Source organism: Dermacentor albipictus, chromosome 4, assembly GCF_038994185.2.
Source record: "Dermacentor albipictus isolate Rhodes 1998 colony chromosome 4, USDA_Dalb.pri_finalv2, whole genome shotgun sequence".
NCBI lineage: Eukaryota > Metazoa > Arthropoda > Arachnida > Ixodida > Ixodidae > Dermacentor > Dermacentor albipictus.
The window spans coordinates 54,480,343-54,496,236 of record NC_091824.1 but is presented as its reverse complement, the minus strand read 5'-3'; the positions used below and the strand labels follow the sequence as shown (position 1 = coordinate 54,496,236).

General features: G+C 45.8%; 1 protein-coding gene across 7 annotated transcripts in view; it reads left to right on the top strand.

Annotated features, from left to right (window-relative positions):
• Positions 1 to 15,894, top strand: part of LOC135909139 (protein sax-3-like) — a 462,790-nt gene that overhangs the window by 94,397 nt on the left and 352,499 nt on the right. For 5 of the 7 annotated variants that reach the window (XM_065440957.1, XM_065440960.1, XM_065440959.1 and 2 more), the window contains one exon: positions 12,657 to 12,741. The exons of the other annotated variants lie outside the window; for them this stretch is intronic. Coding sequence is in view for 3 of the 5 variants with exons in the window: in XM_065440959.1 (XP_065297031.1) it covers positions 12,657 to 12,741 (85 nt within the window). In the remaining 2 variants the exon portion in view is untranslated. The remainder of the gene's footprint in view (positions 1 to 12,656; positions 12,742 to 15,894) is intronic. 7 annotated transcript variants of the gene reach the window in all.

Below are 15,894 nucleotides of genomic sequence, written 5' to 3'. Positions count from 1 at the left end.
CTTGCTGCGTGTAACGTACGGTGATTTACGCAACCAAGACAGACTTTTGCCAACCAAATGTGAAAGTACAGCTAATCAGACATGAGTTGGGCTTTGACGTATGAAGACGTAGAAGACGTGTTGAATTGCTGAGCACGTATAAGTTACCTGTTGGCGTGTGCGAATATTTCCATGCGTAGTTCTCGCTTCGTTTTTAAAATCTGGAGTTGGTACTGTAGCCGTCGACATCAGCACAATACTTAGTCGCATATACCGCGTGCGTCCCAGCTAACGTTAGCCAAGCTTTTCAACAAAAAAAAAGTTAATAGCAAAACAATGTGCAAAATTCAATTAGAAAACCATTGGTGTACAGTTGTCAGAGGTCTGGCGAGCGAACACAGGAGGCCATAAGATCGTATATTGCACCGTGCACCGTGATTTTTTGAATCACAGAAACGTGTGTGTGTGTGTGTGTGTGTGTGTGTGTGTGTGTGTGTGTGTGTGTGTGTGTGCGTGTGCGTGCGTGCGTGCGTGCGTGCGTGCGTGCGCGCGTGTGTGTGTGTGTGTGTGTGTGTGTGTGTGCGCGCGCGTGTGCGTGCGTGTGTGTGTGTGTGCGTGCGTGTGTGCGTGTGTGCGTGTGTGTGTGTGTGTGTGTGTGTGTGTGTGCGTGCGTGCGTGTGCGTGCATGCGCGCGCGGGTGTGTGCCTGCATGGAGAGAGAGCTGAGAGAGCGTGTTAGTTGTTGAACCAAGCAAGAAAGAGCGTGAAAGCCAGGTTGACACGGCTCTCTGCTTCGCAGTTTACATTCTAACGTCCTCAGAGTATCGATGTCTTCTCATGGCGCTGTCAACGCCAGCGGTGCGTGAGCAGATAAATTTGCTCGTTCATGTAGCGTGAACTGACAGCCTGTCATCGTAGCTCACGATAAAGGCTGTCAGCGTCCTGAACTGATAACCACAGAGAGAGAGAGAGAGAAAGGGAGATCAGTAGCCTATTGTTCTCGTACAGCAGGTAACATCATAGCCGGGCGTGGCGCACATGGGTATACTTACTGTAGGGTGGGCTCTTTTTCTGTTTCCTTTGTATCTTAAGTGAAGACAAGAGCACTCCGCACTGAGGCAACACTGAGAAAAAAAATCATGCAGATCCGACGCACATGCTGGAAGCCATGTAAACTGAATCTTTCGTGAAGCGGTTACTTAAACGCTATAAAGCTAAATTCTATGCGCGTAATTGTCTTTATTGGACAATTTGAGTTCGCTTAGAGAGGCTCTTTTGCTGCAGTGCACATGATGATGATGATGATGATGATGATGATGATGATGATGATGATCGTGGTCTCCCGCACACGTGCTCGGAAACTCGAAGCAGCTGCCTATTCGGTAAGACAGCAAGCCCAGGAGGGTTCGGTTAGAGCACCTCCATAACGGTTTGAGTTAGGTTCGCGAGGAACCATCGCTCTAAAAAATGAAGCATGATTCATCACTCGAAAGCATGTTATGAATTGGGCTTGCAATCAAATGCGGCTTAAACTGCGCATGAGAGACTGCACGAATGTGCTTTGCAGTCGGCTGCGCGCAAACGCGGGTATATATAATAACTGCACTCTGGTTGCGTTTCGCGCATTCTTCACGTCATCTATTCGGCGTTCGCTAAAATCCACGTAGGAATGAAAATTCGGAAAATGCAGAAAACCACTTGGGAAGGCGAAATGTCCATGCTGTACCTATTGCAAAAAAAAGTAATGAACAGAGCAATGAATTTACCCTGCTTGAAACGAAGGGACCGAGCTGCAGCGGGGAAAGTCACACGCCGCTCTCGTGCACCTCGTGCCTGGGTGCGACCAATACAGAAGTTTTCCGCTTCTAGAATACATACAAAGCTTGAAAAGACCAAAGTAAAAGCGCCGGTCCGGAAAGCACAGACGCGAGGAGGGTCATGCTTGCCATTTCGGTAGTTGGCGGCATGTCCAGAGCCGGCGCGAAACGATTCGTTTTGTTACTGCAGGTGCGTCAATATGTCACGACATTTTCAAGCGGGGCTACGGACGATGAATATTCTTCGGCACGAGAATGTTTTTGAGCGCTACAGCACTACTAGAAATACGGGGAACTTTTCCGGTTCTTCGTGACTTTGTTTCGTAGCGCAAGGTGGTGCTCTGATCAACGTACACCGTCATCCTCCCCTTAAAGGGCCGTCGATTTCAAGCAGCAAGTGCAGTTGGCGGCACTTCGAGAGCCGGCACTAAACGATGCATTTTGTTACTGCGGGTGAGCTGGTTTCCCTATCGCCGCCATTCTTTGCCCCTCTTGTCCCGCTGACTGCAAAACTGCCCCTTGATTGAGCGACCGTGTGTGTGCGTTTTTGTACGCTTGAGTGATGGAGGCAAGGAAGTGCACTCAGTGTGGGGATGGTCTTTCTGATGAGGACCGATGTACGGAGTGCCCCAGCTGTGCATCGTTATATGATCTCGGACAGGAGTGCACGGGTGTGGATGAAGGCACTTTTTCGGCCATGGGCATCAAAAGGAGAGAAAAGTGACGATGTAAAACATGCAGATCAGTGGATGCGTCCCAAGGTAGTTCTAGACAGTTAACGGCCATTGCGAAAAAGCTATCGTTGCTGGATTCCGTTCGCGAGCAAGTCGAGCCTCTTTCCTTGATTCCCTCCACGATAGACGAGTTGCTTTGTCTGAAGCCTGAGATCGTAGCAGCGAATACAAAAATGCAAGAAATACTCTGCTCGGTTGAATTCCTGTCAAATAAATCTGATTCCTTGTTGCAAGAATTAACCACTCATGACAAAAACGCATCTGCATTGTCGTCGAGAGTGGCGATACCTGAGGATCAGGTCACTTCACAAGCAGCTATGATTCAAAGCCTTCGAAGTGAAATAAAGGTCTCTGGGCAGAATAGTAGGTCTTCTAACATGGAAATTCATGGATTATCCCAAAGTCCCAGCGAGAACATGACTGCTACTGTCTCCGGATTGGCCGCTCAGCTGGGCATTGACTCATTCCTTCCAGGCCACTTCATAGGCGTACACCGGTTGCCTGGGCAGGGCAAGAAACCAGCAATATTTTTGGTGCACTTTCTTTCGGCAGACATAAGGGACAGCTCGCTGGCAATGCGAAAAAAATTGCGTGCTTTGGCACAGGAAAATGAGCCCCCGATTTTCTTTGTCAAAAAGTTGACAAAATACAACAGAGAATTGTTCTGGGCGATGAAGTCTAAAGCTAAGAAGCTAATTTCTAGTTCGTGTAGGTGAAACGTGGCAAAGTTTAAGCTCGGAAGAGGGAGAGAGACCGGTTGTGCGTATAATTTGGCCTTCGGACTTTATTCAGCTAGCCTGACCACTTCTCTTCTTTTTTCTTTTCCAGCTTTGTCTGTTGTAGTTTTGCCTTTGTTTCGTGGCTGTGTGTGAACAATTCCGCTATTTTCCTTCTCTCTCTCTTTCTAATATATTTTCATAAGTTGAAGGAGGTACCTTCACTGTTTTTCATGTCAATGTGCGCAGTATTCGCAAGCAGGGGAACGAATTTTGTTGCCAAGTGATTGCTCTGCGTGATAAAGGGGATGTTTTCCTACTAACTAGAATAAGTATTGCGCAAGAGCATACTGGTCTGTTTTCCCTCCAAAGTTATCCTTATCGCTTTTCTACACGAAAAGTTGGTCGTGGTGGTAGAATTGCTGTTTTGATCAAAGATTGCTGGATTTCGAGTCCTCTGAGCATAACCTTTACAAGTGCTTAATCGCTAGCGCTTCGTATTCACACACAATATCTTGTCATCACATTGCTCGCTGTCTATAGGCATCCAAACCGAAGCGTCAGAAAGTTTGTGGATGAGTTGCGTGTACTTACTTTTCCACCTGGTCAGGTATGCATGATATGCGACGGTAACATTGACGTGCTGAAGAAAGAACGGCACATCGTAGCTGAACACTTGAACACGTTTGTTGACTTGGGATAGAAGCCGCTATCAACCTTCCAACAAGTGTAAATTTTTTGGGCGCATCAGTCGTGTCTTCATGTCCAGATGACGTGAATGTCCGTACCGGGAACGACCAGGTCTTTCCGTTTATTGTTGAACATAAGCTGTCCGATCACTTCTTTGAGGGATGTACCTTTTTATCGCCGCAGCATATTACCGTTCGGAAACCGATGTAAGAAATAGAGGTTGTTGATAACAGAAAGCTTGACTTGTCGCTACAGCATTACGGTTGCCGATATTTCCTTGCGGAAGTTCCTGCAAGTAAACAGCATGAATCTGTTACTGCAGTCCACACATACATAGTGCACACATGTAAAAGGATGCTCGTCATAAAGCAACGAAAACCGGGTTGTCCATGGATAAAAGGAAATTTTTTATCCGTGATAGCAAAAAAGGAAACAGCTTGGGCGCGTTATCGTCATTCCCCTCAAAATAAGTTTCTTCGTGCAGCTTATAAGATGACTCGCAATAAAGTTACTGCCGAGCTTAGAGCTGGAAGACGAAAACACTTTCAAAATAAATTTCCTAAATCAAGGAATAATCCAACCAAGGCTTGTTCTATTGTTAACGAATTAAGGGGTCATTCCTGTAATGGTGTGTATGAAACCATTGCTAAAAATTTTGTACCTCCGTCTATTATTCTTCTAGTGGACCAATTTAATCATTTTTTTCCCGTCTGCTGAAACAAACTTATCTGGTAAGACGACCAGTCATGTTGTGCCGCAATCGGTCACTGAGTGTGCCTTTCTGCCAGAGTGTGCTGAAGACGATATTCGTTATATCCTATTCAACTTCAAACAGTGCAAGTCAGTGGGATTAGATGGTGTATCTGTGGACGTTCGCGGAAACTTTGAGGCCCTGAGGAATGTTCTGTTAGCTATAATAAACGACTTTATAGCAACACAGATCATTCCACGTGACCTCAAGGAAGCTCTTGTAGTTCCCCTTTTCAAAAGCGGACAGGTTAATTCTGTCACAAAATACAAACATATTTCGATACCTTCATGTATTGTTCATATACTTGAAAAGCGATTTTTTTATGTAATGCAAAGCTTCACTGATGCACATAATCTCCTATTGATTAACTCATATGGATTTATCTCCGGCCGCAGCACTGGGTTAGCGTTAGATGAACTAACTGATTTCCTTAATAACGCTCTTTAAAACAGCGAATTTGCTTGCGCATTATTTTTAGTCGTATCAAAAGCTTTTGATTCCGTAAACCATAATGTTCTACTTGTTAAACTTAATAGCTGTGACTTCCGAGGGCCTTTCTTATCTTTCCTTGAGAATTATTTGCATGGTCGATCTCAAGTTCTAGTAATAGGAATTATTAAAAGTAGGCCTACACAGTTGTTCAGTGGAGTTCCTCAGGGATCGATTTTCGCACCCCTTTTATTTAAGCGATCGCACTCACTCCATTCTTCATTGCCGAGTTGTTCAGAACGCTGATGACACGCTTCTAGTATCCCGTCATGATAATTATGATCAAGCCGTATCCAAATTACAAATTGACGCTGTAAATGTCATGAGTTGGTGTTGTAATAACTTAATTTCTATCAATGAAAACCAAACTAAACTCGTATGTTTCCACAATTTCCTGAAACGTATTTCTCTCATCATTCCTTTGTTTCTTCATTCTCCTCAGTGCAATAATTGTTCCCACTCTCCTATTCCATACCTTCTAAGTGTCAAATATCTGGGTGTTCATTTTGACTCCAGCATGATCTTGGGACAATCGCTTAGCTAGCGTTTGTGAACGGCTGCGCAATATACCATGTCTGCTATACTCTATCAAAGCATTATGCCCAATTTATATGCGGAAAATGGTAGCCCATGCATTAGGATACAGTGTGCTGCGCCATGTAATCTGTTTTTTTTTTTTTGCTTTTCTCCCGTGTTTTGGCGCAATAAGGTTGATTGCTTGTGAAAAGCTACAATTCGTGCTGTGATGTATGGTGTTCCTATTTCCAACAATTCTAGGCTGTTTTTTTTGTTCAGTTATGCTTTAAAATTAATTAAATTATGGTGTTTTACGCGCCAAAACCACTTTCTGAATATGAGGTAAGCCGTAGTGGAGGGCTTCGGAAATTTGGACTACCTGGGGTTCTTTAACATGCGCCTAAAGCTAAGCACACGGGTGTCTTCGCATTTCGCCCCCATCGAAATGCGGCCGCCGTGGCCGGGATTCGATCCTGCGACCTCGTGCTCAGCAGCCCAACACCATAGCCACTGAGCAACCACGGCGGGTTCACGTATGATTTCGTTCAGATTGTTATTTAGAGAAAGTGTTGTTCTCACGTACCTACGGAATAATGAATTCTGCCTCCCATATATCATTGCGTCCACGATAGCATTCCATTTTGCCCAGAGTGCGGACTACATATGGGGAACGTGTTCATGCATTCTATGTTCCAAGTGTTCTGAATGACCTCTCCATTAGTGTTTTCTCTTTAGACAGTCGATCAGAAATATGTATGGTCTGTTATCTTTTATTTGTATGCTTGATTTTTTTCCCTTTTCTTCCTGCTTAGTATAGCTACTTTCGGGATGTAAACCGATAGTGGTGTATGATCCGACTTGTCCCTTTCTGCCGGGTACTGCCCCACAAGCCATATGTTGGCTTCGGCAGGCCCATATTTGAACCTTTAAATCCACAAATAAAGAATTTACTTATTATCTTAGAGGAAGGCGGCCAGTTCGAGGCCCAGGGTATACAGAGAGATAAAGAGCAAGGAGAGGAAAGGCAGGCAGGTCAACCAGACAAGCACCCGGTTTGTTACTCTATACTGGAGGGAAGGGAAAGTGATTGAGTAGTCATGGAATGCAGACATGTTTTAGATCTCCTTGTGTGTACAGTTTGCTTATTTTTTCTGCAAATTCTGATCATGTGATTTTTTTCTGGTTGGGGTAAACAATTAACTCTCTCTTTTACTACAAAAGTGCGAAGCTTTACCGTCTACTACACTTACTTTAAGCAAATCTTCCCAGACAGTTCGCGACACAACAAGAGCGTCTTTAGACGTTCGTATCGACTCCCAGCGTGTGTCTATCAGTAACCGTATTATTAATCGTGCTGAGACAGCCAGCGCTCATACAGCTTATTTTACTAAATTACCGTCACGGGATTAAAAATAAACAGCATGGCAAACCGCCATACCTCGACAGTGCCTGACGCTCTAATGTCGAAAGTTTCAACGGCCACACGCATTGCTCTAGGCTGGAAAGCCCCCTGGCCTCTTTCCGACGAGGGAGTGTGGTGGTGGTCCAGCATTCGTCGAATACGTTGCGACTGAACGAATAAGTTCAGCTACAAGGGAAATCTACACTAGCCGAGACAAAGGAACCAGCGAAGCGTCCACCTTTTGAAGGCATGGCGGCGGCGGCGGTTGCCCGGCCATTCGCAACTCATTCTCGGATAGATAGATCCATTGTCTTGCGTGGGTTGTGGCCCGTGAAGTGGATAAATGCCTGCTGTCATTCGTCATTCCTAACGAGAACCTGTCAAGATGTAGGTGCCTACGTGTGGTGGCGTCTAGCCGTTGAGTCGACCGTGGTATGCGTTGTGCACTCACTCCCGCCGGACTCGGCAAACTACCACATCTGACGTCTTTCTCTTCGTGCGCGGTTTTGAAATCTCCCATGTTTACGGCGCAATACAGGCGAGCGGATGGTATCGGCGTAAGAGAAAAGAACTATTGTTTGTCTGGCAAATAGGCATGATACGTCTTTCAGTAGTTTCCAGGTCATTGTAGCACTGTCGGTAACGACATCGCTTGCTAGGCTTCTCAGGCTGGCCACAGACGCACCCAGACGCCTTCACGTCTGAGGCGTCTAGGTGCTGAGGACGGATGATGCAAAAGAAATTCGTTTGCTTGCTCACCAAACGGAACAATTGCTTTCTGGAGTTTTTCGAGTGTCTATAAGTGCTGATGGACCATGGACCTTTTGCTACAGCTGCAAGTACCAACTATAGCAAGTCCGCGCGGCGATTCAGCATTGCGCTACCACTTACTGCTTGGAGTTTCATTTACCAACAGTTATGCTCACCACATTGTAATAGACGATAGACAAACGTGCAACTGCAGCGTATCAGAAGCAACCACTAAACACCTCTAGTGCAGTCGCCCACAATATGACACGCATCGTATCTCTCTACAAACAGCACGAAACCGGCTTGACTGAAGAACATAAATTTCAGGTACCATGGCCACATGTTTCGCTGGCCTAGAAAGTTAAATTCCTACGCTGCTGAAGTTCTCGAAGTGCTTTTGCCTGACACGCTATCTATAATTCCCCTGTGCATCCTCCTGCACACACGCAGCGTTCAGTCTTCCTCTTTTTCCTCGTCCTGCTCCCTTTTTTTCGTTCGACCCTCGTGTAGGGTAGCTAACCAGAAGCTTCTCCCGTTGACCGTCCTGTCTCTCCTATCCTTATTGCTTTCTCTATCTTTGAAACTACCCGGAGTAGCATGGTAGGCGAACAGCCAGGCTAACATCTCCAGCATATCATTTAAGTGGGTATCTCTCTCTCTTTCTCTCTCTCTCTCTTAAAAGATAACGTGCAGGACTGCTAAGTGTGGCAAGGCTGGAGAGGGGGAGTGCTATTCCAGCGTTGCTGTGCTTTCTCAAGGGCTGCCAAAGACAGTGCTGACCTTTCCCTTCTTTATAAAGAATCAATTTTCTGTACGAGTACAAACTCAACGTTACCACCATGAACACATTAAAAAGGAACAAATTGTTTCGCTAGGTATATCCAGACAGAAATAATTGTTTGCGTATGTTACCTATTAATTCGTTTTTCTTAGTAAATCAGGCAACAGATAGGAAAAGTGCGGCATCTCATTCTAGAATATTTAGCTTCTAAGTGCGGTAGTCTTGGAGACCTTAAGTGCATAGCGACACGATATAGGCATAGCACTTTAAAACCAGCGCTAGAACGTACAGTGAACGCAGAAGTCCGGGGCCCACGAGATGTAATAAAAAAAAAGAAACGTAGAATTTTCAAGCAGTTTGTGACTGTACCCAGTAAAACCATATTCCACTACGCGGTTTGCATATACTGGCCCAAGCTGACAGTTTGAATACTAGGCTGCCTTCCGAGGCTGCGGATATATTTAGCCTCTTCTCAGATCCCGTGGTCCGTAAACTTTTGCTGTTCGCTTTAGACAACTTGAATGCACTGATGTCAGCTATCCGTTCTAAGTCTTTATAATTACACAGAGCTCACTGACAAGCAGCCTCCGCTGCTCTTGACAATTTTCTTCTTTGGCATCCACAAATTCTTGCTCAGTTCTTACTCAACGTAATTAGAACGTAAGTTTTACGTGTCAAGGCAAAGCCTGCTGAAGCCGGAAGCTCCTTTGCGGCGTTTAAAGCGCTGATTTCTGTGATGAAGACGTTCAGTCCTAGATGGCTGAATCGTGCAAAACTACCCACGTCATTTGTAACCCGTTAGGGCCTTAATCGCTACGCGCTACTGCTATCAACCAGTCACGTACACGGCATCCATTATTTATGCCGGCGCTCCTTAGCCCCTCCGCCACTTATTCACCGTAGCCGTATATACCGCGCCTTCGACGTCAATAGCCAGCTCGGCTCGCGAAGGTGAGGTAAAGAACAAAAGGAAAAAAAGACGGCACAATAAACAAAAAGAAATGTACAAATGTACCTTCGCGCCCCTGAACGTTATAGATGGTGTCCCATATCCAACAACGTCGATTAGCCGGAAATTTCCAAACGATGCGTAGCACAAAACGGCGAGAAACAAATGGCTCCTTTATCTGTTCTCGGACAAGTGAGCTGGCTTCTTTCGTCTCACGGTAGGCGGGAGAATAAGGGCGACTCGCGATTAGAGCACATCGCCTGACTGTTACCTACCTTCCTCTCACCCATCGCTTTGCTGTCTCACCCCTCCATGCAGCTCGAATGTGGGTCAGTCCGCGATGTCAGAGACAAGAAGAGCGCACAGACTCTGCGATTATCCGTAAAGCACAGATCTAGATGGCGCCGCGACCACTGGTCATTTGTGCGACTTACAGAGAAGGCAGTTGGAGCCAAAGCTGCATCGAGTTAACCGCTTCGAATGGTCTAGGGGCCCCTCTCTTTACATTATGTGGACCTGTTGAAATTCGACTGCGCAGTGCCGCCGTCCAGTGCGAAAGAACACAACCTGTAAATGGGGCGCCGGGGTGCGCGCGCCAAGCCTCTCAAATTACGCTGTGAAATGCCTATGCCTGCGAAACTTAGGGCTAACTTCACTTTGCGATCCCCACCAACAAAGAAGCAAACGTTAAAACGAGAAACCTTGGTTGTGCCGGAGGCTAACACGCTTGCATCTGTGATGTGCCGAGCGGTTCTCTGCGAGATGGTTGAACGCTTGCCCTTCGCCCCCTCAACGGTACGGAAATCTACGTATCCACAAGCATGCAGCCGTACTGCCGCACTGTAGTATAAGCTTGCTCTCAAAGGAAGAGTGCGAACCTGTTAGCAAGCACCTTTATTCAGCACGCTTGTATGGCCGAGGTCGCTCGCACAGATTTCCAGATTTTGATGCTATGCGCTAAACAACAAACGTGCCCACACTATAGAGGGGAGAAGAGAGTACAAGACCTGTAAATCGGGAACACCAAGGACAACACAACGCTGCAGGCGTTCAGTGGGCATCGCATATTTGCAGATTCCTATTTCAGAGCGTCAGACGCTAGGCTGCGGAGCATGGAAAATTCTCTGAACGACGAGTGAATCTGTCGCTCATGCCGTAATTCTGCACCAGATATACGTCATATCACTGTAACCCGAGATAAAGAGAGAAAGAGGGGGGGGAGGGCAGGAAGGAAAGAATGGGAGGTTAACTAGACTGAGTCTGGTTTGCTATATCCTACACGTGGGGACGGGACGGGAGAGTGAAAGGAAGAGAGACAGACGACATGAGTATATATCGCACTTTCGCTTGTACTAAGTTCCCAAATAAATATATATATAACATCCTAATACCTCAAAAGTGGCTGCAATAATCCCTTGAATCTCGTCAACGACCTCAAAACGAGCGGCTAGCAGGCGAAATGTGGCCCCATTGTACGCGCATCAAGGCGTGAAAGTGCGCTTCGCAACAATGGAAGCACATAAACACTAAGAAAATATAGGCAGTCCGACGGGCGCCGGCAGGGCTGATTCAGAGGTCCAATACCAAGAATTTGGCTGCATCTTTGGAGCCACGTGGGAAAGCAAAAATAAGAAGCAAAGAAATTTAGCTTCAGCAGACGGGCGCCATGTGTGACCTGGAGGAGGTGCGCGGCGGTAAGAACAAAAGGCGCCCAACGTTTTTCTTCACGCCTAGCCTTGGAAACACGGCACACGTCGCTCAATTAGGGGAGATGATTACCTCGGCTAGCGCGAACACAAATCGCCGGCTTCTCCGGTTGCCTGCCGCCCGCCCGCCAACGTAGTTTCCCCCCCTTTCCCTTCACTTCATTGCTTTCTTTTTCCTTGTAGTTCATTAGGTGCATGGGCAACGGGGCCGAGAGTGGAGTGAAAGGTTGAAGAAAGCAACAGGCAGTGGAAGGAAGCCGTGTAAATTGCCAAGGGCCCACTGGCGCGTTTTCTTTTTTCTTTCCTGTTTTTTTTCCCCATTTACCATTCTAAATATTTGCCGCTGCTTTATGAAGCTCTTAGTCGCAGCCAAAACCTTGACTGCGAAGAGTTGCACCTGTTTCTACGCTCGAGCTGGCATAACCATATCCGTCAAAACAGTTCTGTACAGCGCAGCAAGAGCCGATGGTCCCGCCAGCTAAGCAGATACGAGGACCCTCTATGCACCTTCTAGAAATGATAAGAATTCGCCAATTATGTGCCTCTAATTGATCAGTGATCTTTTTCTTAAGTCGCTATCACACACGGCAGGATACGTGGCGAACAAGTGTCGATTGCTCTTTTCGATGCTCGTTCTCCATTGGCCTGCGCAAACAGCAGGTTTTCATTCAGCAATTCAGGAGTATACGTATACTTAGCATATTGCGCAACCCCTCAAAAAATATGCGTTTCCTTTGAGGAGCCTAGTCTTCCCCACAGTTGGGTCAGCAAGCAAGGTACGGCTGACATTTTTCATACGGTTGTAAAAAATATAGTGCCTTTTTCTGAAAGTCACCTTGGTGTTTCCGTCCGTTTTTTCCGGCGTTTTCTTGCGCCTTTTGTTTCAGCGCGGCTCTTAATTAAAGATAGACGCAACCTATGCACTAGTACTGGAAAGCATGGGGAGCTTTAGGACGTGAAGGGCAAATTGAGATTGCCAGTTTTCTGGCTGGCTTCATGCATGCTGATGATATGAGACCACGATGTATTTTTCATCCACCTCCTATGAGTTATGGCACGTTACTATTGAAAATCGCTGCAAGTGTCTCTATATTATGTTTGTCCCCTCTGAGGAGGGCCAGTGAGCTCAGCGGAAATGGCAAACATAAATATCGCACTCCGAATCTTTTCATTTATGTAAAGTCTTTTCAAGAATTACTTCGAGATTACAGTCTTTGAAAGACGCCGTACTCAATCAAGTATGCGTCTTAAGCCTCAGACGTAGCTTTTCAGGGTACCCTCAAATGAAAACAAAGCCGTACGTTTCTCCATGCACACAACTACGTTAGAAAGATGCAGCTCCATCTTCATTGCTTCTTTCGCGTTCTACCTTCGCAGAAACATCGTACCAGAGAAGTCATTAAGGGCGTCCAGGCTTCGCACCTGTTTCAAGTGCTTGACTGCGTTTCAAGATGGCGGGAAAGTAAGTGGGATCATCTATCACGATGGCGGTTTCCGGTATGCAACTGAGTGAAGAAGCAAAAAAAAAAGACAGAAAAACATAGGGTGACCCTCAGGGGAAAAGATACCGGCAACAAGTAGGTTGCTGCTAGGATCAGCTGGCTGTTCATGTTTTCGACTGGCGGGGGAATATTTGATGATGGCCTAGTTTAATATCCTGTCGAATTGTATGGGCCCTGCTGAAACTCTGCATATCCTTAAAGACGACTTGTATATTTATTTGAATATAGCTCGTCTTTGCCAACGTTGACTTTCAGGTACTTGAATAGACCGCGTATCACTTCAATCATTATCAGAACAGCATCTTTTGAGTACATGCATCGGTGTCACGATATTTACCGCATATATTTGAAAGTTGCATTGAAAGTTTTACCGCATTTCAAGAAATCCACTTGAACAATTGCAGACGACCCACGGCGCCTGTCATAAGTAATTGTAACTTCCTTATGAAAAGCGCATCGGAGGAAAACAGCAAATTGCCGCCTATTAAGTGCATTTCAGACAGACATTTTTTTTTTAGATATGGTAAGGAAAATTAATGCATTTTCTTTGGCATGGTCAGTGTGCGCAAATTTTCCTTCCATTCCGGCTAGCTCGGTCGTTCAACTCTTTGACATTGCGATTACGTGCCCGGAAAACCAACAAAGTCAAAAAGCACTTTATGTTGGAGAGGATGGCTCTTGACCTGACTCGGGAAAGGGCGACGAGTTAGTATATGTGAGAACAGGGGTGAATGGCACTGGGAAAAACCTCTTCATTTGTGATTGAGTGCCACAGCCTCGATAGCAGTAATTGAATATCGCTGAGCGGGCCTTCGTCAAACACGGGACAAATAATGGCGTCATGGTGATGATGAGGCGGAGGCGGAGGAGGAGAAGAATGGAGGTGTCAGTGACGGATACCCCGTTATCCTGGGCGTGCAGTAAGAGTGCCACCAGAGTCCTTCCATTTCTTTTTTGGAAAAACATGGAAGGACTCTGATATAACATAGTGGATTCCTTGACATATAGACATGGAAGTCATTATGCTTGCCGTCAAACTGGCTCCGTCCGTATCATCAAATGCTAATAATCCTTCCGTCGCTATCCCTGCAATAGATACAAAACTGCTCTTACGCAAACAACTGAGGTGCTATTGAATGGCAGCGCTTGTGGGACGGAAAATGCTCTAATACGCTCCATTTAACAAAGCCACATTTAGGAAGTTGGCCACCAACAGCAAGAACACGACGAACTCAAGTCACTATCTGCCGACTTCGAATAGGTTACAGAGAGAGAGAGAGAGAGAGAGAGAGAGAGAGAGAAATAGAAGACCGGAAAGGCAGGGAGGTTAACCAGACGCACGTCCTGTTTGCTACTCTGCACTGGGGAAGGGCGTATGGGGATGAAGAGAGAGAGGGAGTATAGGCCACAGGTACGGCATGCTCTTATCGCGTAATCAACGGGGATCTGCCTGTCTCTAGGAAATGTGACGAAACCTTTACTGTTCGCCACGTCTTGCTTGAATGACGCGAAGTAGAAGATCAAAGAAAAAGAAAGCACTTTCCTCTAGCATACAGACAGCGTATAACGATGCACTCGGCCTTGTTCCTCGTCAAAGACCCGCTCTTTAACGTGAAATAAGTTTTTAATTTTTCAAATTATGTACGCGTCCTAGATGTTATACACTAGACCGATCCATAGCACGGCCTATTAATAGAGGCCTACGTTGCGGCAGTAATATCTATAGCACGCGCCTCCATGCCCTTACGCGCAAGGGGCCTTGTGAGGCAGCAGTGCTGCCTGAAAATTATCATTAATTTAATATTTTAAGTTTATGCGTCATCTATGTACATAGCACACCTCACTGTAGTCATTGTCATAGTTTTATTACAAGTATATGTTTTACGCATTTATACAGCGATCAGTTTTAGGCCTCTATGGAGCCACGTTACATCTACTACCGCTATTCGTCGATCCATCGATCGCTCAGTGCCATTTCTTGGCGCTCTTTGGCCGTATCTGGCCCTTGCGCCATTTAACGCTATACATCATCATCATCGAAGCAAAGTTTCGAATGCGTTCATTCGTTACTAGCACGATTCATGTCTTCCGCTTCTTTCAGCCACAACGACCAGTATTTGTAAGAGCTTCGTATATAACCTTTACTAGATAAAGCCGTTGTAGCTAGCATGGCGGAGGCTCGATCTCTTTTGATCTGTGTGCAGGCGTTGCAAACTTCAAGTATACCTCGCAAGAAAACAACGCAGCCTTTTTTAGCTTCATCTCTTTGCTTCCTTCAGCGCGAAGCCGCACGCCCGTCCGTCACAGAGAGCGCTTGCGGAAGCGCTTCGCCAAAAAGCAGTAATTATTGACACCGGAGGCGATCCTTCAAGGATCAAAGGCGTGTCACGTCACAGGGCTCACCTTGCGCACAAAGCCTGTCATTAGGGGTCGTTCACACTCACGTTCCCTGCAAAAGCGGCGCGTGTCGGCGTGCCACCCTGCGGCTTTCCTTCTCCCTTCACACGTAGCCTTTCCTCTTCCCCGATTCACAGTTTTATTAAAGTGCCACCGATAAAAGCCGCCTTGTGCGTGCTTTCTGGCTTCGCTCCTGGCTTTTACGTGGGTATTTAACGGTATTCGATTGCAGGCTTCTATTACTCGTATTTAACCGTAAAGAAAACCTCCAGATGAAACTCTCAAGGATAAATATAAAGCTCACTGGGAGTTGCGTAGGCTTTTATAGCTATCCTAGTGGAACTTTTGGATTCTCGGAGCGTCCGGGAGGTTCTGATATTACGCCGAGCGGCACCGTCACGTAATACTGTTCTTTGTCCTCTTTTCGATTTCCTTTTCAGCTAAAGTACAATAGTAGATTATTATTATTATTATTATTATTATTATTATTATTATTATTATTATTATTATTATTATTATTATTATTATTGAACGTTTTGTCTCACGTATTACGCTTTAAGTGCACCAATACGAAGGCCTGTACTATTTCTGGGCGCAAACAAAAATTTGATTGATTGATTGATTGATTGGTTGGTTGGTTGGTTGGTTGGTTGGTTGATTGATTGATTGATTGATTGATTGATTGATTGATTGATTGATTGATTGATTGATTGATT